The following is a 24,635-nucleotide window of genomic DNA, read 5'->3' as shown; positions in this document are numbered from 1 at the left end:
TCCTCTCCCCAGCCAGAAGGGCTAGTGACATGTCCCCTTCAGAGAGCAGCTAGTGGCCGCAGCCTGACCAGCCTCAGTGTTGTTGGCACCTGAGCTCCAAGCCTGGGTGGCCATGGTTTTGGTAAGATTTTGTTTTGGACCCACATTGTTATGGGTCTGGTTGGCATTTGAGGCTGCGTTCAGGTCAGCTTCAGCCTTGTTGGGCCTCTGGCTCTGGGCCTCCTGGCTGCTGAGGCTCCAGCGTTGTTCATAAGAAGCCCTGGTTTTCCTGGCACCTTGCTCCTGGGGGCCAGTGGCCTTGCGGGCCCTCCATCCCTGGCCTGAGGCGGCCCTGGCCCCTCTGCGCCTTTGCCTTGGGCTCTCCGAAGTCTTGTGTTTGGTGAGCCTCTTCTTTGGGCCCTGAGTGTCTTCTGTCTTGACGGAGCGCGGGCCCTGGCCCTGGCCCTGGCCCTGGAAGCTGTCAGTTATGCTGGAGCTGTGACTTTGGCTGAGGACAGCCTTGCCCTTGGAGCTCTGGCTTGGACCCTGAAACATCTTGGTTTTTCTGGGGTGTTCCTTCTTTTGCCAGGAGTCTTGGGACTGAGTCTGCAGCAGTGAGGAGTCAGATTGCAGCGTGGACTCCCGCCCCTGGGTGCTGGAGCTGCTCTTGTACTCCGGGCTGGTGGTGGACGTCCCCGTGTCAGAGGTCATCATGGTCCTGACTGGAAAAGGGTACCAAGTGTTAGGTTTCTGTTGTCCGCCCCCAGAAGTTAAAGGGGTGTCTTCCCAGCTCACATTGGTCCAGCCTCCCCCCACAACCTCAGTCCTGAGGCCAGCCAGGCTATAAGAGAAGAGGGAGCTGCCATTCCCAGTCCTCCTCGGCAAGCTTCCCCTTGTCCTCTGTGCTTCCGCAGGGTCAGCCCTCTCTCACACTTAGCTAACTCCTGCGCTTCCTTCATCTCATCAAAGCCCCCCCTAAGCCTTCAGAGGGCTGAGGGCGCCCACCACCAGCTGGGCCCTTCTCCCTGTCTCCTTTCACTGTTGATTTAGAGCTCCCTCTCCAGAGTGGACTGAGCCCTTCGTCCCTCTGCCCGTGCTGGTACTTTGGCCCAGGCCTGCATGGCACCAAATGGAAGGCTTGGACCCTGCCATTCTCCCTGCTAAGGGTTCCAATTTATCCCTTTTGTTCCTCCTCCCCACCCCCCCACCCCCACCTCTGGTAGGATTGGTGCCCACACCCCATGGGTTTGCATAAAGCTTGTGAGCTAGTTCTGGGACATAAGGCCAAAGAGGGACAGGGAAGGGGCAGCAACCATGAGGAGCCTGGTGGTGAGCCCCAGCCTCCCTGCTTTGGGGTGGGCACTATCCCATCAAGTCCGCCATGGTCAGAACTCATCCTGAGTTAGTCACTAGCCCAAGGGTCACACTGCTGTCAACAGCAGAACCCGAGTCCCTGACCCCTGGCCATCAGCACTGCAGGCCCCGCAGGCCTGGGACTCACTGCTGAACATGGAGCTTGAGACGGTCTGGTCGAGGTAGCTTTCAGAGAGGGACATCGGAGGGGCGGGCTCCTGTGGTGGAAACAGGCAGGGTGGCTGCGCTCAGAAACCTGGGCAGCAGCAAAGCCTCTGGCTCTTCAAAGCTACCTAGCTGGGTGCAGAGCGACTAGGGCTGCCTGAAGGGGCGGGGCCAGACCCAAGTTCAAGGGCTGTCAGGTCTCCGCCCTCCCCTCTACAGAGTGAATGCTAGCTCACGGAGTGGGGGGAGGGGAAGGAGGGAGCTAGGCTGCAATCTGGGCCCTGTGGTCCTTGCAGCACCGGGGGGAGGGGCGCCCTGCCAAAATCACTTCACAGAGCTGGGGACCAAGACTCAGAATGCCCGGGGCCACAAGGAAGAGAGATGTGGGTTTGAGCCCAGCTCTGCTGGACCCCTCAGCCACACCCAGGACCACTGGCCTCTGTCACCCTCACAGAGGTAGAGAGAGGGTGCCACATGCCGTGAGCACCCATGGGTACAGCGCCCTGGTCTCTGCACTGCACCTTGCCAGCCCAGCAGCAGCATGGCCGCAGAGCCATGCACATGGAAGGTCCGAATTTTACACCTGTTCTAAGGTGAACTAGGAAGATGACAGTAGTTCTTCCTGTTGTGTCTGGGACACTGGTGCCGTGTTCTGTTCCGTGGCACAAATTCTCCTTTGGACACAAGCTTAAGTGATGACTGTCGGCAATGGGAACAGATAAACCGCAGGACAGCCACAGGCTAGCACCTTCTGTGTGGTGAGCAGCAGTTCGGGAGAATTTCACCGCACGACGTTTATGGAAAGGAGCCAGAGCTGGACAGCTTGCATGATTTGTTAATGGTGAGCCTGGGATGTGTCCTTTGTGCTGGCATGTTCAGCTTGTGAAAATGCACCTGTTCTAAGAGTTGTGTCCTTGTCTATGCTCCATTCAATAAAAAGCTTTTAGACAATGAAGGAATTAAACTGGGTCCAGGTGGCTTGCCCTTTGTAATCCTAGCTACTTAGGAGGCTGAGTTCCAGGTTGGAAGTCAGCCCAGACAGAAAAGTCTGTGCGACTCTTATCTCCATTTAACCACCAAAAAGCTGGAAGTAAAGGTGTGGTTCAAGTGGAAGAGTGCTAGCCATGAGCAAAAAAGGCAAGTCAGAACGTGAGGCTCTCTGTTCAAACTCCAGTACGTGCACACGCGCATGCGCACGTGCACACACACACACACACACACACACACACACACACAGTGGAGTCTCGCACGAGTGGCCAGAGCACCCAGCAGTGGGGGCTGGGGTGTGGGGCCCTTTCCTTCACACAGCAGTGAAGATGCCTGAGCCCCCCAGGGCTGCGGGCCCGGTGCGGGGCCCACTCACCTCTTTCTTCTCTTGCTCAGCGGCCGCGGCCGGCCCTCCTGGGCCTTGTAGCTCAGGGGTGGTCTCCTGCTCTTCAGAGGCCGCCGACACATTCCACAAGACCCGCAGGTTCCGGGCCTTCTGGCGTTCCAGTTCCCGCACCCTCAGGAGCCTGTGGAGACCCCACCCAAGGCCCTCGGTGGGTCTCTTGGACTCCACCTGCACCCCCCAGCCTGTGCAGGTCTTTGCGGGTGGCAGGGCAGAGCAGCCCCAGCCAGTCCCCGCTCCCGGTCCCCGCCCCCAGCTCTGGAAGCTCACCCCATAATGCTGTCAGGGCGGCTTTCGGGCAAGTCGCTGTCCTTTATTCTGTCCAGCTCCAGCCTGGCCAGGTAGGCCACTTTGGTCTGCAGCACCTCCTTCACTGACATACCCGGGAAGAGGTTGGCCATCATGGAGAGGAGCTGCCAGGAAAAGGGGAGACCTGATGGGTGGCAGAGAGCTGGTGCCACCCTGCCCCATGGGGTCCTCCATGCCCTCCTCAGTGCTGAGGGAGGAGTACGGGTTGTTCGAAAGCGCAGGGGCCGATGGGGAAGGGACCAAGCCAAGAAGGAGCCCCATGGTGAGCCCAACCTCAATGGTGGGTTCTTGAGCCAGACAGAATTAGGGTGATCACTGAGCTACAGGGCCTTGCGCAAGGCCCTGGAGCGGCCTCCACATCGGTGGATGGGGCAATGGAGGTGAGGTTATGGAGACCGGCGAGGGCCCGCAGTGAGAAGCCCTGCCTGGCTCCGGGACGCTCCCTGCACCTTCGCATTACAGAGAGCCCAGCTTCTTTCAGGGATGGCTGTCATGGAGGGCCTGGGCTGGACCCACACCTGCTCTGCTGCCCACCTTTGGTTGGTTGGGGTTCAGGATCATTGAAGTGACAATATCCTGGCGGGCCCCAGAGCTGTCCTGCAGCAGCTGCCGGCTCTTGGCCCGGTACAGGTAGTACTGGGCCTTCTTGGGGTTGTGTTTAATGGCCACTGAGAAGTGGTCTTCAGCCTTCTGGAACTGCCTGCAGGATACAGTGGGCTCCAGTCCCCCATGCCTGTCCCTCTTCCCTCCTGCCAGCCACACCCTTGGTGGACCCAACATCTAGATGCTGGGATGGATCTCCAGAGGAAGTGGGCATGTATGACCTTGAGGTGAGCAGGACTGTCATAAACTGAGCTCAAAAGGAATAAACAAAACCAAACTAGTTTACTACAATTAAATAATTCCCAATTTTCTAAGTTGGGGCTCAGTGGTAGAACACTTTAAGTGTATGTGGAGCCCTGGGTTTACGTGTGTGTGTGTGTGTGTGTGTGTGTGTGTGTGTGTGTGTATGTGTGTGTATGACAATACACAGTGCCTACAAGGAACTCTAATAATAAGAAGAAATTTTGTGCTAGAGTTTGACTCATGGCCTTGCAATAATGGCGGATGCACTATCACTTGAGCCACCCCTACTTCTTTTTTGCCTCTTTCTCTCTCTCTCTCTCTCTCTCTCTCTCTCTCTCTCTCTCTCTCTCTCTCTCTCTCTCCTGGTTCTGGCACTTGACCTCTCTCGGCACTGTCCTGAGCTTTTTTTGCTCAAGGCTAGTGCTCCCACACTTGAGCCATAGCTCCACTTCCAGCCTTCTGTGGTTAACTGGAGATGGGAATCTCACAGACTTTCCTTCCTGGGCTGGCTTCAAACCACGATCCTCAGCTCTCAGCCTCCTGAGTAGGTGTGATTAAGGTGTGAGCCGCCCTTGCCTGGCTGCGTCTCCCGTTTTTGTATAGTCTCCCTGCCTGTACCTCCCATGTAGCTGAGACACTCATTGAGATGAGGGTCTCTACTTGACTAGGTGGGGTTTTCACTGAGATCCTCCTGATCTCACAGGCATAAGCCGGGGCAGGATCCAAACCCCTTCCCCTCTCCCCCGCCCCCGCCCCCCCCCACAGGCTCCCTCCCGCCCACCACGGGGTCCCAGCAGGGGCGTACTTGCGCTTCTGCTCACAGAAGCCCATCCTCTCCTGCAGCAAGCCCATGCGCATGTTGGCGCCCTCGTCCAGCGGGTTCAGCAACAGTGCCTGCTTGTAGTCTGCCTCCGCAAAGGCCAGGTTGCCAATCTGGAAGAAGCAATCTAGGGTCCGAGGGACCCCCCACCAACGTCTAGTGTCTTGGAGCTCCAGCCCACTCAGCTGTTAGCCTTGGCTCTAAGATGTGGGTCCTGAAACTGGTGGTTGGTAGTTTCTGTGTGTTTGGGCCCCGCCTCCCCACCCCCACCCCAGCCCCCCCGAGGCTGTAGCCCAGTGGGCCCGTCCTCCCCCGCGCTCACCGCCGCGGTTGATGTACAGGCCCTTCTCCTTCTGCTCCTCCCGGAGCACTTTGTTGAGCAGCATCACGCCCTCCTGGTAGGCGCCGTTTAAGTAGCAGTGCACCGCGAAGTCGTTGTAGGCCAGCAGCAGCTGGCGCTGTGTCTTGCGCACTAAGTCGCTCTGGGGGTCTGTGGTCATGTCCAGTGCCTTCAGGAAGTCCTCCACTGCCCCATCGAACTCTTGGAGCCGGCGGTACATGGTGCCTCTGCGGGGAAGGGCAGGGCAGGTGGCTTCCAACCTCAGCCCTCAGATCTCAGCCTCCCAAGCAGCTAGGATTTCAGACATGAGCCAAGGATACCAGGCCTGTTGAGGGCTTTGTGCACATGCGACAAACATTTTATCCCACTATGTGGATGAGAAAGTCTAGGTTTACTAAAGTCAAATGGCCCTGAATCCTTCCTTCCTTCCTTCCTTCCTTCCTTCCTTCCTTCCTTCCTTCCTTCCTTCCTTTCTTCCCTCCCTCCTTTCCCCCTCCCTCCCTCTTTCTTTCGTTCCCTCCTTTCCCTCCCTTCCTCCCTTTCTTCCAGTCCTCCCTCCTTCCTTTCTTATTTTGGTAGTAATTAGGGGTTTGAACTCAGGGCTTTGTGCTTGCTAGGCAGGCATTCTGCTGGGCCTTGCAGCCTTGGAGAAGCAGATTCAGTCCCCAGCTGAGCTAGCTCTCCCAAGCCCTTCTCCCACTCCCGGACCTTTAAGAACTGCTCAGCAGGTTTAGGGGTCTAGGATTCCGGGGGTAACAGGAAAGCAGTGACTGATAACACCCCAGAGTGGCTGTGAACTCAGTAGGAAAACCTTATTAGAGACACTCTGGGGAAACAGAGGCCTGGAGGGGGTCAGGGATGCTCTGAGTGCACACAGCAGGCGTGTGGGCAGGCAGGGCCAGCAACCCCCCCCCCCCGGTACCGGAAGAGGAAGAGGCTGGGGTCCAGAGGGTTGTTTTGGATGGCGCAGTTGATACGTTGCAGTGCATGCTGCAGCTTGCCCTGCACAGCTAGAATCCCAGCATCTTTATGGGCCTGATTGGCCTGGTCCACCATCAGCTGGAGCAGCATCTTGGCCTGGGGGTGCTTGGGGTCCAAGAGCAGGGCGTTGCGCAGGTCGCGATAGCAGAGTTTGGGCTGCAGGGGGCAAGGTGACATCAGAGACACCCCCCGGCTATGAGGGCTTTCCTGCCTAGTGTGCGTGGGGGTGTCAGGGAGGGGAAGCCCACGGGGGGGGGGGGCCAAGCTGGCTCCTTGCCAGCCCTCCTGGCTGTCTTTCATGATATTGTTCCATCGTTTCTGTCTCTTGAGGGGGCCAGGGAGCATTGTGGGAAAATCCCATCCCCAGCCTCATCCTGACCAGGCCCCTTTCCAGGTGAGCCATTCCTTGCCGGAGCGCCGAGAAGCCCACTTGAGGCAGGAAGGGGTGTGCAGCCTCTGGTGCCATCTTCCCTACCGGGCCCCAAGCCCCTCCCCCTTACACCTCCTGACCTCTGACCCCAAGATTCAGATTCAGGCCTAGGTATAAATAGAAAACATCCCCAGTGGGTGTGCAGGTCAGTCAGTCAACCAACATTTTTTTTTTTATCAAGTACTCCATGTGTTGTAGCGTAACTGGTTTGGAGAAGGGCACGGGGCAGACTGTGAGCAGCAGCGTAAGAGGAAATGATGGAGCAAGGAGCAGGGGGCCTTGGGGGCTCACTGCAGCACCCTGAGAACTGGTTATGTGACCTTGGGTAAGGAACCCTGGGCTGTTTCTTCCTCGACTGGGCTACTGGGAGGCCCACGCCAAGCAGGGGAGGCTAAAATCCAGTCACCAATAATTGTCAATAATGACTAGTCTCCTGCCTTTGAAGGAGACGCTCCCACTGAGTCACCTGCGGGAGAAGTTCTCTGGGTGACTTCCTCAGCCACCCCCAGGGGGCAGTGTGGCTCTTCCTTTCTACCTGGCGAGAAGACCCATCCTGCCTCGATGACCTGGCCAGACACCATTGCCCAGGCCCGCCAGCGGCCAGCATTGCACCACAGTGAGCGGAAGCTTCCTTTCCTGTCCCCGAGGCTCTGGTGCTCATGAAGGGCTTCAGGACCTGCCCCTCATCACCCTCACCCACCTCTCCCTCATGCTCCTTTCGCACTGCTGCCTCTGGAAAGTCCCAGGGAGCCCGAAACCCTCTCATCCCTGCTGTCCCTCCTCCCGGAGACCAGTCTCACTGTCCCAAACCATGCCCTGCATACACTGTCCCCACCCGGGGGGGGGAGGGCAGGGGGAGGAGGAACAAGAGCTTATTCGCTGGACAAAAAGGAGGAGGGAGGAAGGGAAAGGAAAAGAAGGGAAGGAAACAGAGGGAGGAAGGAGGGAGGGAGAGGCGCGAGGGGAAGAGAGGAGAAAGGTTTCTAGGGTGTCTTTGTGCATGCCACTTCCCTTACCCGATGCTTCAGTCATTCCTTGTGCAATTATCTGTTTGGAGATGCACCCTCACCCCAGTCTGAGAGCACTGAGGAATGACATGGGTCTCTCATCTGCCAGTTTCTTTGGGGGCCCAGCACAAGCCTGGCAAAGAGCAGGGCTGAGTGACTTTGGACAACAACCCAAATGCAGTCAGGTGGCACAGCTGGTCCGGCCCTGTGTCCCAGGACGACAAAACCCAGTGCAGATGGGACTTGTTGGACTTGCGGATAGCCTTGTCCCCTCCAGTAATCTTGGGGCATATTAGGGGCTCTCAGACTGGGGGGGGAGGGGGGCAGTACTCCTGTTCCACCTGCCCTATGCTACCTTCTGGAAGAAGTTAAAGATTCTCGCCCGGAGGAGGTAGACGTCAGGATTAGTCGTTCCTTGCTTCACCTCCTTGTTGATGAATGCCAGGCAGTCCTGATGTCGTTTGAGGGCCAGCAGGCAGGCCATGCTGAGGGCAAGGGATGAGGGGCTGTCTGTCTGTCTGTGGGGGGGCAGGCAGAAAGGGGTGCTGGGAGAGCAGGGGGCATGCCAGTACTCACCATCGGTATCGGTAGCAGGATTTCTGGGGCTGGAGCTCAAAGGCGTGCAAGAAGATATTCAGGGCGTTCAGGTAGTCACACTGCTCAAACAGAGACTGGCCCTGGACACAGAGGACACGCGGTTCTGCCTGTGACCTAGCCCCGCCGTGCCCACTAGCTGCTAGAGCACGTTACATTGGGGCAGAGGGAAAAAAATACAGGGACAGAGAACTTTAGATCCAGGAGAGACAGACACGGAAATGGTGGAGAATTAGGGAGAGACACAAGAAACCCTGAGGAATACACTCTTGGTTCACGCAGATGCACACACACACACACACAAAGTCAAAATGAAAAAAAAAATCAGTATTTGGTTTTTTGTTTTTGCTATACCAAGACTTGAACTCAGGGCCTGGGCACTGTTGCTTAGCATTTTAGTTCAAAACTGGTGCTCTACCACTTTAAGCCACAGCTCCACTTCTGGCTTTTGCTTTTTCTTTTCTTTTTGGTGAAACTGGAGATAAGAGTCACTTGGATTTTCCTGTTCAAGTTGGCTTTGAACTGTGATCCACAGATCACTTCCTGAGTAGCTAGAATTACAGATTTGAGCCACTGGTGCCTGGCAATTTGTTGGTATTTTGTAGTTTCCTACCAATTTTGAATGTTACTGAATTGCCAAGGTCACTGTTACTCTTTCTGTGCTCAGAGCTTGGAGCATCTCTACTCCAGATCTGTGCTGTCCACTATAACAGCCCCAGCTGTACATAGTATGCAAATTTCAAGTAAATGTTATTAATTTATGTTTTCATTTTGCAATTTGGGGAGCGGAACCCAGAGCCTCATACATGCTAGGCAAATTACTACACAAATAAAATTTGCTACCAGTCCAAATAAATAATTCAGTCAGGCACCAGTGGCTTACACTTATAATCCTAGCTACTCAGGAGGCTGAGATCTGAAGATCATGGTTCAAAGCCAGCCTGGGCAAGAAACTCCATGAGACTCTTCAGTTACCCACCAAGAAGCTGGGAGTGGAGCTGCAGTTTAAGTGGTACAGCACTAGCCTTGAGCAACAAAGCTCAAGGCAGTGCCCAGGTCCTGAGTTCAAGCCCCAGGATTGGCACAAAAAAATTAAAATTCCATTTCTCAGTCACATCTGCCACATTTCAAAGGCTCACCATTTCCATGTGGCTCCCAGTGACCCTAAATGGATAGTGAGAGTAGAGCACCGTCATGCTGCAGGAAGTTCTATCAGACAATGCGTAAGACTTTCCTAAACCCACCAGGAAGGGAGGGCAGCAAGTGGGGACACAGACACTGGGACAAGAAGTCCTCAAGGAGACAGGACCTGTCCTAGGACTGAGGCAAGCCTCCTACAGCCAGAGGTTGACTCAGTAGGCTAATGGGCCCACAGCAGGCTCAGGTACCTGCAGATAAAGCACAAAGGTGAGCCGCTCCAAGTACTTGGTGTTTTCCGGCTGAAGGAAACATGCCCTTCGCAGGTTCTGGGCCGCCGAGGAAAAGTCACAGAGCTGGATGAAGGCTTCAGCCCGTAAGGCGTAGAATTCTATCTGAAGAGGAGGCACCCTAGTTATTGTCCTCTCCCTATCATCAGCCCTTCAGGGTAGGGGGAGGCATCCACTTCCCTGAGACTTGTACTCAGTTACCAATAGGGACTTGGTGGTCCTGGGAGGAGGAGCCAGTAGGTATGACAGTGAGGGAGAGGGACACTGAAAACCGGCAGCTGCCTGTTCTGTCCCCTGGCCTCCTCTTACCATCCTGGGGTCCAAGTGGAGGGCCCGGGAGAAAAACAACACAGCCATTTCCCATTGTTCCTGTTCGAGGCTCTTATAGCCTTGTCGGTAGCTACAGGGGACAAGAGGGTGCAGGCTTTGGGGCTGATTTTGGATCAGCCGAGAGCATAGGGCTGGGCGTGAGGTAGGTAGGAGAAGGAAGAGTTGGATAGAGAGGCAAGAGCACGCGCACACACACACACACACACACACACACACACACACATTATTGTGTCTATGCCAGTACTGGGGCTTGAACTCAGGGCCTTGTGCTCTTGCCTGGCTTTTTCCACCAAAGGTTAGTGCTCCACCACTTGAGCCATACCTCCATTTCCAGCTTTTCGGTGGTTAATTGAAGATAAGAGTCATAGACTTTCCTGTCTGGGCTGCCTTTGAACTTGGATCCTTAGATCACAGCCTCCTGAGTAGCTAGGATTACAGGTGTGAGCCACTGGTATGCAATAGGGAGGAGCTCAGATAGAGTAGTGGCTCAAGATTGTGTTGCATGATGAATGGCTATGTAGGGCAGGAACCTGGGCCTGTGGACAAGGTGGTCACTTACTACTCAATGACTCTGAGAGGCACTGTATATCCTGTGGCCCTTGGATTATCCTCCTCTGGGTCATAGAACACCCTGCTGGTCCCAAAGATGCGCTGCAGGGTATCCACTGGTTTGGGGCTCTTCCATGGCTTTTTGATGTCCTGTGAGTAGCCTGAGTAGCCCTGGTCATGTGCTGCGGCACCCTAGAACAAAAGACAGTCAAGTGTCATCGATGATAGGGGAAGGTATATGGAAACTAGGCCTGGTGAGAGATACACCCTCTTATCCACAGAGTCCCATGGCAATCTCAGATTTGTTCCCTTTGGTATGTTCCAACCTCTTTCTCTGCAGTCTCGCCTCTCTGCCTCTCCTGTGGTCAAGGTTGAAGATCAGAGTCCTCATGCACACACACTGCCCTCTGGTATCCCCCCACCTCCAGCTCAGGATCACCACAGCTGTAAGGTCATGGCAGGCCTTGGAGTTCCCACGCCTTCTGGATATCCAGAGGGACCTTCACCTGTCCAGCAGGCCACACTCAGTGGACATGTCACCTGACTTCTTCCTCAAGTTTTCCTATCTCCACCTTCTCCACTGGCCATCAGAGCCAGAGACCTTGTCCCATCAGACCTTCAAATCCTGTTTTGTTCCTCTTCCTCAGAATTTCTCAGATCCTCCGGCACTGGTAGCTCACACCTGTTATCCTTGATACTCGGGAGGTGGAGATCTTCGGACCACTGTTCCATCAGTGAGACTCATCTCCAATTAATCACCAAAAAAAAAAAAAAAGCCAGGAGTAGAGTTGTGGCTCAAGTGGCAGAGTACTTGCCTTGAGCAGAAAAAGCTACTGGAGAGTGCCCTGGGTTCAAGCCCGCAGTACACACACACACACTCACCACGTCAGCTCGCTTCTCTTCCTGGTCCCCTTGCCCAGGTCAATGTCATGCTGGCCTAACGCCAGCTCTGGCCACTCTTCTTCTCCCCCCCACCCCCCTCCCCACCAGCCACAAGTTGGGAATCTCTTTCCACGCACAGGCCTTCTGGCCCTGCCTTCTGTCTTGGCCCTTGGCTTTAGCCTTCCTTCCCCCCAGTCCGCACCTTTCCGGGGTCTGTCATGAACCCCCGACGTGAACCCCCTTCCGAGAGGGCCTCCGGCAGTGCCGCCTGTCGCGCTGCCTCCGCTGGGCTCTCAGCCGGGGCCTCCAGCGTTGCTAGGCACCAGCTGCTGGACGCCCGCAGGCTCCGCCCCTTTAGCCACGCCCCCGAATCCAATGGTTGTTTAAAAACGTTTATTAGTGGGGAGGCTGAGGCCTACGTGAGGGAAAGAATTGGCCAGATTTCAACGAACGGAGGAGGCTCCCGCCTCCCAGGCCGATGGTTGAGCAAGGGCCAGGGGGACACGGTGACGCGGCGAGGGGGAATGCACCGGGGCAGCCGGACGCCACCACCACTCCCTTCACTTCCGCCCCTCAGGAGCATGGCGGCCCCGGAGGACTCGGCCCGGATTGGCTGTCGCCGAGGCAGGTGGCGATGTGATTGGCTGCGGTCCGGATGACGCAAGGGGGCGGGGCCGGGGCTGTGAATGGGGTAAACATGTCGCCGTCCGGTCTCTTGCGCGTGGAGCGGTGGCTGAGTCGAGCCATGAGCCGCAGAGGTTTGGAGTCTGGGTGCCCCGGGAAGCGGTGGCTGGTGAGTGGGCTGTGGGCGACGGCGTAGGGACTTGGGGGTCCCTAGCTCTGGTTTTGTCTTTGTCTTCTAAACCCCCCCCGGGTTCCCTTTTTCGAGCTTTCTTACCTACAAAATGGTTCCAAACTCGACTGGCCCCAAACTTCCCCGGAGCTCGGCGGCGCCGGCGCGCCCGGCCTTTTGGAGCCTCCGAGGGGTCTCTGGGCCCCTTTGAACCCCGCCCGCCCCCCCCCACCCCCCAATCTGCCCCTGCTATCCGTTTCCCTTATGCTTTGGGTCCCAAGGGACGCGCGCCTTGGGGGTGATGAGTGTTGTCTGGCCTCAGTTTCCCTGGTGCGGCCGACAGGTGGCTGGCCTAGGGAACCCGGGACTGCCGGGCACGAGGCACAGCGTGGGCATGGCGGTGCTGGGACAGCTGGCGCGGCGACTGGGAGTGGCGGACAGCTGGACGCGCGATCGGCGCTGCGTCGCCGACCTTGCCCTGGCCCCGCTCGGGGATGCCCAGTTGGTCCTGCTCCGCCCGCGGCGGCTCATGAACGCCAACGGGCTCAGCGTGGCCCAGGCTGGTGAGTTGAGGGCCGCAGGGACCTACCGACGGGGAGGGTGCCGGGAGCAGAGGGGGCCCTGGCTGCAGCAGACGCCCATTGAGCTCCAACTGCTGCGTATCCCTGAGTACTTTGGGAGCTTTGCTTTTTGTATATGTGAAGTGGGGTTCATCTGAGCCTCTCCTGTGGGAGCCTCGGCAGTCCCCACTTCAAGGCAGATGGGCAATAATCAGGGCCATGTTTTCCTGTGCCAAGCCAAGCTGTTTGGACTGACTGCAGAGGAGGTATACCTGGTCCACGATGAACTGGACAAGCCCCTAGGGAAGCTGTCTCTGAAGCTGGGGGGCAGTGCCAGGTGAGGCTTGGAAATGCTGGAATGCTGGCCTTCCAGTTGGGGTGGAGTGGGCCAGTTGCCCGGCCTCCTCGGGATGAGGCCACTCTCAGGGCAGCCTGGACAGGAAAGGTGGAGGCTGCTGACCTAGGGAGGTACTGACAGTTCCTCCCCTATTCCTTGAAGGGGCCACAATGGAGTCCGATCCTGCATAAGCTGTCTCAACTCCAGTGTGAGTATGCCCCTCTGTCCTGCACTGGGAGAGGGCAGCCAACCTGGAGCCCCGGATGTATCTCACCAAAGCCCCCGGTTCCCTCTGGCTTCCCACAGGCAATGCCGAGGCTGCGGGTGGGCATTGGGCGCCCGACACACCCAAGTGCGGTGCAGGACTATGTCTTGGGTTGCTTCTCTCCCGAGGAACAGGAGCTCCTGCCTCCGTTGATAGATAGGGCCACCGACTTGCTCCTGGAACACATCCGTGCCCGAAGCCAGGGGCCCTCTTCAGGCCCCTGACGCCAGTGGACCATGGCTGTCTGTCTAACCACAGTGCCTACACACCCAGCCATGACCACAGAACTGCCAAGCCCACCTGTGGTATCCACGTTTTATATAACTCCTCCTTGGGCTGCCCCAGGCCACTTGCAGATTCAAGAGGTGGCCAAAACAGTCCATTTCTGGGATAAGAAGGTTGGTCTTCTCTCCATGTGCTGCTTGGGATGCGGGAATGTTTAACTAAGCTTTTTGAACCTTTTTAGAGAGGCCGGCGTGTGGATCTGTAAGATTAAAGATGCCAGTGAAATCTGGGGTCTCCTTGGGGGAGGGGGGAAGGAGATCCAACCCTTCCATGCTTAGGGATAGGGAAACTGGGGTTCCAGCAAGCCCATGATGTATGGGAATGCCTTAGCAGCCCACAGGGGGCCCTGTGTAGCATTCTTCCGTCCATCCTGCAGATGGGGAAGCTCAGAGAGGTCCCACCCCCACCCCTGAGGCCACCCCACTGTAGCCTAGTCGAACTACATTATGCACCCAGGGCCGGCTGCCATCTTGCTGTCCCTGGGGCCCCTGGCACCTCAGAAGAGCTGCCTGTCTTGAAGGTCCCCATGCGGGTGACATGTGAGAGCAGCCTGAGGTCCTGGGGGTTGGGTGGGATGTGGGACCGGCGAGGCACCAGGCCTAGGTCCCCTGGTTGGTAGGAGGTAATGCCAGAGAGTTGCTGCATCAGAGACGTCATCTTGGGCGGCTGGATGCTGGGACAGCTGTGGGGAGAAGCTGGGGTCATGACATCTGTCTCCTGGAAGGGGAGCCAGGGGCATCTGAAAACAGCCCTCAAATGAGTCCCAAAGATGCCCTTTTGGGGGAGAGGGAGTGGCACTGGGGGTTGAATCCTCACTTGATAGACAAATGCTCTACCACTTGAAGACTCCCCTAGTCCTCTCTCTCTCCCCCTCCCTCCCTCCCTCCCTCCCTCCCTCCCTCCCTCCCTCCCTCCCTCCCTCCCTCCCTCCCTCCCTTCCTTCCTTCCTTCCTTCCTTCCTTCCTTCCTTCCTTCCCTTTCTCTCTCTCTCTCCCTCCTCTTCCTCCCTCCCTCCCTCTCTCCCTCCCTCCCTCCCTCTCTCCCTCCCTCCCTCTCTCCCTCCCTCCCTCTCTTCCTCTCTCTCTCTTTTCCTTTCTCTCCCTCTCTCCCTCCCTCCTCCCTCCCTCCCCTGCCTCTCTTTCTTTTCTCCAGCCCTGGGGCTTGAACTCAGGGCCTAGGCACTGTCTCTGAGCCCCTTTTGAGCCACAATGCCACTTCTGGCTTTTTCTGAGTAGTTTATTGGAGATAAGAGTCTCATCTACTTTTCTGCCCAGGTTGGCTTCAGACCATGACCCTCAGATTTCAGCCTCCTGAGTAGCTAGGATTACCAGCGTGAGCCTCAGGTGCCTGGCTATCTCCTAGTCCTTTTGTTTTTAGTTTTGCAGATAAGGTCTCATGCTAGGGCTGGCTTTGGACCTTGATCTTCCTTACCTCTGCCTCCTGTCACTGGGATTACAAGTGTGTGCCACCATGTCTGGCTTAGTTGTTTTGGGAGTTTTTCATGAGGTTTGAACTCAGGGTCTGGGCACTGTCCTGAGCTTTTTTGCACATGGCTAGTGCTCTACCTTGTGGAATCATTCCACTTCCCTTTTTTAGGTGATTAATTGAAGATAAGAGTCTCACAGACTTCCCTGCCCAGGTTGGCTGAGAATCAAACCTTGATTCTCAGATCTCAGCCTCTCGAGTAGCTAGGATGACAGGTGTGAGCCACTGGCACCTGGCTACCTGGCTTGTTTTTTTTGTTTTTTTGTTTTTTTTTTTTTTTGGCCAGTCCTGGGCCTTGGACTCAGGGCCTGAGCACTGTCCCTGGCTTCTTCCCGCTCAAGGCTAGCACTCTGCCACTTGAGCCACAGCGCCGCTTCTGGCCGTTTTTTTTTCTGTATATGTGGTGCTGGGGAATCGAACCTAGGGCCTCGTGTATCCAAGGCAGGCACTCTTGCCACTAGGCTATATCCCCAGCCCAACTGGCTTGTTTTTGAGCTAGATTCTCACTAACATTTCGTCAAGGCTGGCCTTGAGCCTTGGTCATTCTACCTTACCTCTACCTCCCCAGTAGCTGAGACTGTAGGTGTGTCTGCCTCTCCTGAGGCCACACAGGGCCACCCGCTCACCTGTCCTTATGGGAACCACTGCTCTGGTGGCTCCGGGGGTGCCTGTTCTGGGAGCGGCTGCCCCGGGGATGGCTGCTTCGCTTATACACAGACAGGTGGGGTTTCTGGAGCACGACACAGCTGAGCTGGGCCAACAGTTGCTGTAGTAGTTCTTTGCGCTGCATCTGCAGGATCACGTTGAAGTCACTGTCCTTTTCTTCTGCTTTCATCTGCCGGTAAGGATGAGATCAGGACTACAGGGGCCCCACAACCTGCCTAGCTCCACACCTGACCCTCCAACCCCACTGCCTATTTTCTCAGCATCTGTCCCCTGGATGGAGTGGGATACCTAATCTCCAACTGGAAAGACTGAGGTCTGAAGCTTTCCAGAGCCTTGGAGAAGGAATTTAGCTCTTAGAGATCTCTCTCTCGGGGCTGGGGATATGGCCTAGTGGCAAGAGTGCCTGCCTCATATACATGAGGCCCTGGGTTCGATTCCCCAGCACCACATATACAGAAAATGGCCAGAAGTGGCGCTGTGGCTCAAGTGGCAGAGTGCTAGCCTTGAGCAAAAAGAAGCCAGGGACAGTGCTCAGGCCCTGAGTCCAAGCCCCAGGACTGGCAAAAAAAAAAAGAGAGAGAGAGATCTCTCTCTCTCTCTTTTTTTTTTTTTTTTGTCTGTTTTGGGGTTTGAACTCAGGGCCTGGGCTCTGTCACTGAGCTCTTTTTGCACAAGGCTAATGGTTAATTGGAGGTAACAGTCTCATGGCCTTTTCTGCCCGAGCTGGCTTTGAACCACGGTCCTCAGATCGCAGCCTCCTGAGTAGCTAGGATGACAGGCGTGAGCCACCAGCGATGGGCTTTCTTTGGAGATCTTGAAGGGATCTTTCAATCCTGACCCAGCACTGGAGTCTCTGGGCAAAGGGCCTCTAAACCAGGCCCTGCTCTGCCTCCGCCTCCAGGTGGCGCTGCTCTCTGACAGGGGACTTCTGTCCTTGGCACCTCTCTCTCTCCCCTGTGCCTCCAGTGTTCTGCTCACCTGCATAATGTCCTGTAAGAAGGAGGTGGCCTGGGTCAGGACTAGTTCCAGGTTGGCCCGAACCTTCTGCTCATCAGTCAACTCCTGCTTTAGCTCTTCAATCTCCATGTGCTGATGTTCCAGCCCTTGGGTCAGCTCTTCTATCTGGTTCCTGATCCATGACAGAATGAATCAACTAGTCTGCCCACCCCCCCCACCTCCCCAGACTGCAAGCGCCATCACCTAGGCCCTCCTGGCCTCAGCCTGTCAGACAGATGAAGCCTTGAGGCCCCTCCAGAAGGAAAAACCACAGGCCAGACTAGGTGGCCAAAAAGACATGGGCCCAAACGGGTGCTCCTCCCACCTGTGACTCCACCCCGACAGGTGCACCTGAGCCCCTGGTTGTCTATCTGCAGCTGCAGGAAGCTCTGCTCCAGGTGGTTCTGCAGGAGACGTAGCTGCTGGGCTTCCATCGCACCCTGTTGCTGCTCTCGGCACTTCTCTGCCAGCATGAGGATGATCTGCACAAGATGGGCAGGTGGCCACGCTCCAGGCCTGCTGTGGACCCCGCACCCTCCCTGCCTACCAGTTTGGGACACAACCCCGCCATGTTTGTCCCATGTACAGAGAGGCCAGCACACCTCTGGACAGCAGCTGGGCAAGCAAGGACGGGCTCCACTCCATAGTGAGCCATGTGAAATCTAGAGCTGGGCCGGCACTTGGAGTCCCCCCTCAAGACCTCGCCCCCTCACTGTGGCGCCCTCCCTCGTTACTTAGCTTCAGCTTGGGACCCATGCAGAAGCCAGCAAGGGCCCCCAGGGCTCCCTCCCTCGTGGTCATGAGGACATGGCGCACACACACACACACACACACACACACACACCTTCTGGTGGCCTTTGCTGTTCCTGGCCATGACCTTCTGGGTGCTCTCCAGCAGCTCCACCTGTTGGCACAGCTGGCCCTGGTTGTCCCGGAGCTGCTCGTTCTCTTGCAGCAGCTGCACGCCCTGCTGGGACACCTTGGCCAGCTTCATGGTCACGGTGCTGTTCTCCAGGATGGCCCGCTTCGTCGTCTCCCACATCTGGTTCGTGGCCACCTTCCGGAAGTCAGCAGCCACCAGGTTCACGCGCTGGATGATCTCCTTCCTCAGTCTGGCCAGGACCGTGGGAGTGGAAGGGGTAGAAGGGCTCAGGCAGATGTGCGTAAACCCGGAGGGCTCCTTTTTCTGTTGGGGTCCCTAGAGCGCCCATGGCCATTAAGCACGCGCAGGCTTGGGCAGGAGTCTTTCCCCCACAGACTCCAGGCCTTTGAAACTCCAGCCATGGCAAGGTATCATTACCTGGCAAATAAATAGACCTGACATCACAAGCGGGCCAGAATCCTCTAAAGGCAGCCTGATGCCTGGAGCAGAGAGCTCACAGGATGGAAGAAATCAATCCCAGCCCGGGCTCCGGGGAGCAGGGGCTTGGAGAGGGCGGGGGAGGGGGAAATGACCTGGTCATTTACCTAGCCCACCCCTCCCCCCCAGCCCAAAGCTGGAGAAAGCAGAGGAGGCCGGAAGCCGGCACGTGCGGCCCCGCAGGGCGCTGGGCTGCCCACCTGTCCTTGTCCAGCACCGACTGCTTCTCCAGGTTGTATATGTACTCCTTGTACTCAGCCTCCTGCTTCTGCAGCTGGTCCTCCAGCGTCTCGAACTTGATCATGAGCTCCTCTTTCTGCAGCCGGAATTCTTCGAGGGCTGCCAGCTTCCCCACTGCCCACCAGAGGGCACAGGCCTGATGAGAGGGCTGCCTTGTGATGCCCCCAGGCGCCCCGAGCCACAGCAGGCCCTGCCCACCTTTCTCTCCCTCCAACCGTACAGAGCCTCATTCAGGTTCCCGCCTCCTCCCTTGCTTCTCTTCTCCACTCACACATGAACAGGGACGATGGCAGCGGAACTTGGATACCTGTGCGCCAGCCAGTCAAGCTGCTCCTTTCAGCCTCACATATCCATTGAGCTATTCTGTGTGCGTGCGTGCGTGTGTGTGTGTGTGTGTGTGTGTGTGTGTGCACATGCTATTATCAGGGCTTGAACTCGGGGACTTGCAGATTTATTCAGCTTTCTTTTTGCCAGTCCTGGGGCTTGGACTCAGGGCCTGAGCACTGTCCCTGGCTTCTTTTTGCTCAAGGCTAGCACTCTGCCACTTGAGCCACAGTGCCCCTTCTGGCCGTTTTCTGTGTATGTGGTGCTGGGGAATTGAACCCAGGGCTTCATGTATACAAGGTGAGCACTTTATCACGAGGCCATATCCCCAGCCCACTTATTCAGCTTTCTTACTTGTAGTTGGTGCACTACTACTTCAGCCATGCCTCCAGTCTGGCATTTTGGTGGTTAATTGGAGTTGGAGTCTGCTGGACTTGTTCTGCCTGGGCTGGCTTCAAGCTGTGATCCTCTAGGTCTTGGCCTCCTGAGCTAGCTAGAACTGTACCTATGAGCCACTGGCCCTCAGCTAGGACTATTCCCCCCCCCCCCTTTTTTTTTCCTTTTTTTGGTGCCAGTCCTGGGGCTTGAACTGAGGATCTGGGCACTTCCTTCTGCCCGAAGCTAGCACTCTACCGCTTGAGCCGTAGGTCCACATCTGGCTGTTTGGTGGTTTTTGGAAAACAGTCTTACAGATGCCTGACTGGGCTGGCTTTGAACCACTATCTTCAAATCTGAACCTCTTGAATAGCTAGGATGACAGGTATGAGCCACCAGCGCCTTTAGAAATACTTTCTCGAGGGCTGGGAAGATGGCCCAGTGGTAGAGGGCTTGCCTCGTATACATGAAGCCCTGGGTCCGATCCTCAGCACCACATATATAGAAAAAGCCGGAAGTGGCGCTGTGGCTCATATGATAGAGTGCTAGCCTTGAGCAAAAAGAAGCTAGGGACAGTGCTCAGGCCCCGAGTTCAAGCCCCAGGACTGGCAAAAAGAAAAAAATTCCTCATGTACAACCTGGGAGAGGAGTTGGACAATTAGAATGATGGGTTCAAATAAGCACACAGAGACACAATGATGGAGCGGGGGGCTTGAGCCTGCCTCCATCACTGGCGTGTGTGCCTGCAGGTTTGCCCACCCGTCTCCTTACCAAGGATGATGTTCTCTGTGGTGAGCTGGTCCTTGGTCTCCTGGAACTCATGGCGCACCTGCGCTAGCTGGGCCTCAAATGCGTCCTTCTCCATCTCCTTGGCCAGCTGCAGGCTCTGCAGCTGCTCGTTGAGGTCGGTGATCTCATCCACCCGCTGGTTGAGCGTGCGCTTGAGGAAGGCCACAATCTCCTTCTTGTTGTTAGCCAGTTGGTCAAACTCCTGGCGGAACAGTTTCTCCTGCACAGTCAGCTCATCCCACTTCCGCTGGTACCTGGGTGGGGCCCGGGCAGAGGTCCAGGGTCCGGCCGGACAGCTGTGGCCGGACTTGCTCTCCTGATTCCTTCTCCCTCAAGGCCTGAATCTAGCCTCGCTTCCAACTGTATCCGCCCCCTGATGAGTGGGCTTTACCTCAGCCAACCCCTGTGCTGACTCCATCACCAGAATGTAAGCCCCGCGGGGACTCAGCCTTTACGAGATTTGCACCCCGAGTTTTTGCCTAGCACACGGTGGGCACCATGTACCTAGTGCATGGCACGCGTCTGGGAAGGAACACTTGCTTGTTTGGTCCTCACGGCAACCTGTAAGGACACACGTAGAGGCTATGGTGGCTAGCCTCATTTCCTAGACACACAGAAGCCATTAAGAAACTCCAAGTTCGTAAGTGGTGAAGCTAGAACTTGAACTCCAATCTGAGATGAAAGATGAGACTCTTAGCTATAGTGTGTGTGGGGGGGTCGTCAGCCAGCTCTGCCCCCCCTCCTTAATACCTCCAATCCCATCCTCACGCCCACTGCCTTCTCTATCCTGCCTTAGTATCGCCTCCTTGAGACCCTTCTTGGCCCTGAGCCATATTTGTGGCCTTTGGCGCCCTCCTCTAGGCGGGATGTTGTCCTTTGAGACCTGCTGACATGCTTGGCAGACTCCTGTCCCCCACTGTATCTCCGACTCTGCCAGGGGGCCTGGCAAATAATAAACACCTAGTAACTGTCTGAAAACTTCATTTTTTCCCCCCAATGCATTCCATGTGGGCTTTCAGAGCACCTATAACTAGCCACCGCTCAGCCATGGCTGAGATCTAAGCATCAATTCAAAGCCTCCCCAGGCAGGAAAGTTTGTGAGATTCTTAGCTCTACCAAAGAGCTGGAACTGAAGCTATGGCTCAAATGGTAGAGTTCCAGCCTACTCCTAGGGTACCCCCCCACCCCTCAAAAAAGCACCATATAATTGATCTCCTTTCCAATGGAATAATTGGCTATTTGGAAAGTTGGTTTACTTCATAATATATTGAACCAACATCTTTTTTTCCCCTTGGATTTCATTTCCATAAATAATTTATATGATTTACAATTTATTATTTATAATAATTTATTATTTATATAATTATATATTATTATAATATAATTTATTATTTATATGATTTAATAATAATTTATGATTGTACCTTTGTGTTCTTCCCCTAAGAGTAGCGTCCTTTGGTCTCACAGTGAGTGAATTGCCTGGAGTCCTATATAGTTTATCCTGCCCAGTGTATTTTAGACCTAGCTTCTGCATATGAGAGTAAACACACCATTGGTCTCTCTGAGCGTGGCTTATCTCACCTAACACGATTTGTTCTAGGTCCATCCATTTCCCTGCAAAGGACATATTCTTTCTAACGGCTGTATAAAATTCCATCGTGTATAGGTCCCACATTTTTTGATCCACTCCTCTGTTGTAGGGCATCTGGGCTGTTGCCACACTTAATATTATGAATATCGCAACAATGAACATGGTTGTGCAAGTGTGGCTACTGAGCCAACATCTTTTTCTTTTTTTCTTTTCTTTCTTTTTTTTGCCAGTCCTGGGCCTTGGACTCAGGACCTGAGCACTGCCCCTGGCTTCTTTTTTTGCTCAAGGCTAGCACTCTACCACTTGAGCCACAGCGCCACTTCTGGCCATTTTCTATATATGTGGTGCTGAGGAATTGAACCCAGGGCTTCATGTATACGAGGCAAACACTCTTGCCACTAGGCCATATTCCCAGCCCCAACATCTTTTAAAAGGTTGCTGTATACAGGGAACTCAGGGTGCCAACGATTTTGTGGAATGAGGAGGCACCTGGCATAGGTGAGAGGCCAGGGCTGTCACCAGCCTCTCCCTCGTGCGGACGGCTGCTGCGCTGAGCCTCAGGACGCCTGTGGTGATGCGGGACCTCCGCATACACAGGTTCCCCCCACCCCCCGCCACCCGCGGCACACACGACAGACTGGCACAAGCTGTGACCCTAGTGTCCGTCACCTAGGAGAGCTACTGCCTACTTGTCTTTTTGTTTTTATTTGTTTGTTTATTTATTGTGCTGGTCCTGGAGCTTGAACTCAGGGTCTGGGTGCTGTCCCTCAGCTTTTTTGTTCAAGGCTGGCGCTCTACCACTTGAGCCACATTTCTAGCTGTTTTTGTAGTTTATTGGTGAAGTCTCACAGACTTTCCTGCCTAGGCCAGCTTCAAACCAAGATGGTCAGATCTGAGCCTTCTGTGGCATGAGCCACAAGTGCCTGGTGAGGAAGGTAGTTTTTTTGTTTTGTTTTGTTTTGTTTTTTGCCAGTCCTGGGGCGTGGACTCAGGGCCTGAGCACTGTCCCTGGCTTCTTTTTGCTCAAGGCTAGCACTCTGCCACTTGAGCCACAGCGCCACTTCTGGCCATTTTTCTATATATGTGGTGCTGGGGAATAGAACCCAGGGCTTCGTGTATGCGAGGCAAGCACTTTACCACTAGGCCACATTCTCAGCCCAGGAAGCTAGTTTTAATGAGAGAAAAATAGATATATCTGTAAGCAAAAGGTTGGAAGGTTTGCTCCTCACCATCCATAGCACAGACAAAACCAGTCTTAGGACAGCATGTCCCGTTAGAGGGGGACTCAGCCTTCCTCCTTTGCATTTGGGGAGACTGAAGCCCGGCACATGAGTCAGCAGCTGGGTGGGAGCGACACCAGCTCCATTCTGCGAGGCAGAGGGAAGGGGAGTGGCCACCCCTCACCAGGGACCCATGAGTTCTAATTCATTGCACTGGCTAATTTCTTTCTTGTGTGTGTGGGTCCTGGGACTTGAACTCAGCAGGGCTTTGCTTGGATTTTTCACTCAAGTCTGGCACTCTACCACCTGAGACACAGTTCCACTTCTAGCTTAGATAAGAGTCTCTTCAGTTCATCAGCCCAGGCTTGCTTTTTTTTTTTTTTTTTTTTGGCCAGTCCTGGGCCTTGGACTCAGGGCCTGAGCACTGTCCCTGGCTTCTTCCCGCTCAAGGCTAGCACTCTGCCACTTGAGCCACAGCGCCACTTCTGGCCGTTTTCTGCATATGTGGTGCTGGGGAATCAAACCTAGGGCCTCGTGTATCCGAGGCAGGCACTCTTGCCACTAGGCTATATCCCCAGCCCCCAGGCTTGCTTTGAACCATGATCCTCAGATCTCAGCCTCCCAAGCAGATAGGATTTAGAGGTATGAGCCAGTGGTGCCTGGCTGTGTGTGTGTGTGTGTGTGTGTGTGTGTGTGTGTGTGTGTTGGTACTGGGGCTTGAACTTAGGGCCTTGCTGGAGTGGTATCTCCTCCATAGAAGCATTTGGAGGCCGGATGTTGGTTCATGCCTGTAATGCTAGCTCCTCGGGTGGCTGAGATCTGAGGATTGCAGTTCAAAGGCAGCCTAGGCGGGAAAATCTGTGACCTATCTCTAATTAACCACCTAAAAGCCAGAAGTAGAGCTGTGGCTCAAGTGGCAAAGTGCTAGACTTTAGTACAAAAGCTCAAGAACAGCACCCAGGACCTGAGTTCAAGCCCCATGACCTGCATCAAAAAAAGAATAATTTTTTTTTTTTTTAAAGCGGGAGAGAGGTGGGGCCTGTGTGGGGTGAAGCCCCTAGTTAGTACTGCAGTCCTGGAACTCGGAGCTGAAAAAAGATGGGAACCCCGCTTCTCCTGATAAGGAAAACAGGGTGCGGGGGGGGGGGAGGTGGAGGGAGTCTGGACATCCCACTGACCACCACAACACAGGTCGAGAGCTCCCTGGTCAGACCTACAAGGGCCTCCGACCCAGAAGCACCTCCTTCTGCGTCCTTCTGACTGCCACTCACCTGGCCAGCCTGTCCTCCAGATCTTGAATCTGGGCATGGTAGAACTCTCGAAGCTCCTCTATCGAGGATGTCTCCTCAGGCTTCAGGGCAGAGCTGGGATCCTTCTTGTTTCCTTTCTTCTTCTTGCCCTCAAAGTCCTTTCCTATCTTGCTTGGCTTTTTGGGAGCCATGCTTGCTGCCAACTACTATGCTAAGGTCCTTTTAAAAGGCCAAGTGGTTGCTAAGGAAGTTGGTCCCTGTACATAGCAACAGCCTCAGGGAATGAGGTTAGACTTAAAGGGCCCCCGTCTCACTAGCCTCCTCCCCTGAGGCTCTGGGTGTCCCGGGCTAGGGCATCTCAGACTAGCATGCCAGGCTTTGGGCCTAGTTCTGGGTTTCAGAGAGACCTTCCCTTCCTCTAAATAGGAATATGTCATGTAAAAAATTAATGAGAACGGTCAGGGGCTGACCATTGGAGGGCATGGCTCCAATGGTAGAGTGCCTGTCTAGCAATCTTCAAACCCCAGGACCAGAAGAAAAGGGTTCTAGAAATCACCAGCCTGCTCCTTTGGGCCAGTCAGAGCACAGAGGCCCAGAGAAGGCCGGGACTTCCTCCTAGGCTGCCAGGACTGAGGGGGGGCCTCCCACCCCACCCCCGGAGCATCTCCTTCGAGGCCATCTTCTTACTTTTTCCACA

General features: G+C 55.3%; 4 protein-coding genes across 5 annotated transcripts; 1 reads left to right on the top strand and 3 right to left on the bottom strand.

Annotated features, from left to right (window-relative positions):
• Positions 1-21: 21 nt before the first annotated feature.
• Positions 22-730, bottom strand: LOC125349334 (tetratricopeptide repeat protein 16-like). Its single transcript, XM_048343401.1, has one exon. The coding sequence runs from the start codon at positions 691-693 to the stop codon at positions 22-24; it is 672 nt and encodes a 223-aa protein (XP_048199358.1). The 5' UTR covers positions 694-730.
• A 670-nt stretch (positions 731-1,400) lies between these two features.
• On the bottom strand, positions 1,401-11,985 carry Ttc16 (tetratricopeptide repeat domain 16). Its single transcript, XM_048348681.1, has 15 exons — positions 11,822-11,985; positions 11,605-11,687; positions 10,788-10,879; positions 10,531-10,712; positions 9,951-10,041; positions 9,603-9,746; positions 8,197-8,297; positions 7,976-8,105; positions 6,125-6,339; positions 5,185-5,429; positions 4,848-4,989; positions 3,731-3,896; positions 3,158-3,300; positions 2,861-3,011; positions 1,401-1,550 (listed from the first exon to the last, which is right to left on the bottom strand). The coding sequence occupies exons 1-15, from the start codon at positions 11,983-11,985 to the stop codon at positions 1,401-1,403; spliced, it is 2,199 nt and encodes a 732-aa protein (XP_048204638.1).
• A 68-nt stretch (positions 11,986-12,053) lies between these two features.
• Ptrh1 (peptidyl-tRNA hydrolase 1 homolog) lies at positions 12,054-14,513 on the top strand. 2 transcript variants are annotated; one of them, XM_048343389.1, is made up of 5 exons: positions 12,054-12,195; positions 12,539-12,758; positions 12,993-13,092; positions 13,255-13,300; positions 13,399-14,513. In XM_048343389.1, the coding sequence occupies exons 1-5, from the start codon at positions 12,058-12,060 to the stop codon at positions 13,579-13,581; spliced, it is 687 nt and encodes a 228-aa protein (XP_048199346.1). In that variant the 5' UTR covers positions 12,054-12,057; the 3' UTR covers positions 13,582-14,513. The 2 variants fall into 2 exon arrangements, with proteins under 2 accessions (XP_048199346.1, XP_048199338.1); XM_048343381.1 differs by having other exon boundaries at positions 12,518-12,758.
• Cfap157 (cilia and flagella associated protein 157) lies at positions 14,087-24,289 on the bottom strand. Its single transcript, XM_048343413.1, has 8 exons — positions 23,960-24,289; positions 19,860-20,131; positions 18,350-18,503; positions 17,634-17,901; positions 17,141-17,271; positions 16,772-16,922; positions 15,841-15,962; positions 14,087-14,381 (listed from the first exon to the last, which is right to left on the bottom strand). Exons 1-8 carry the CDS (start codon positions 24,127-24,129, stop codon positions 14,087-14,089), a joined length of 1,563 nt encoding a protein of 520 aa, XP_048199370.1. The 5' UTR covers positions 24,130-24,289.
• Between the last annotated feature and the right edge of the window lie 346 nt (positions 24,290-24,635).

This window comes from Perognathus longimembris, chromosome 1 (genome assembly GCF_023159225.1).
Source record: "Perognathus longimembris pacificus isolate PPM17 chromosome 1, ASM2315922v1, whole genome shotgun sequence".
NCBI classification, from domain to species: domain Eukaryota; kingdom Metazoa; phylum Chordata; class Mammalia; order Rodentia; family Heteromyidae; genus Perognathus; species Perognathus longimembris.
The sequence above is the reverse complement of the archived record's forward strand: the minus strand, read 5'-3'. Positions and strand labels throughout refer to the sequence as shown.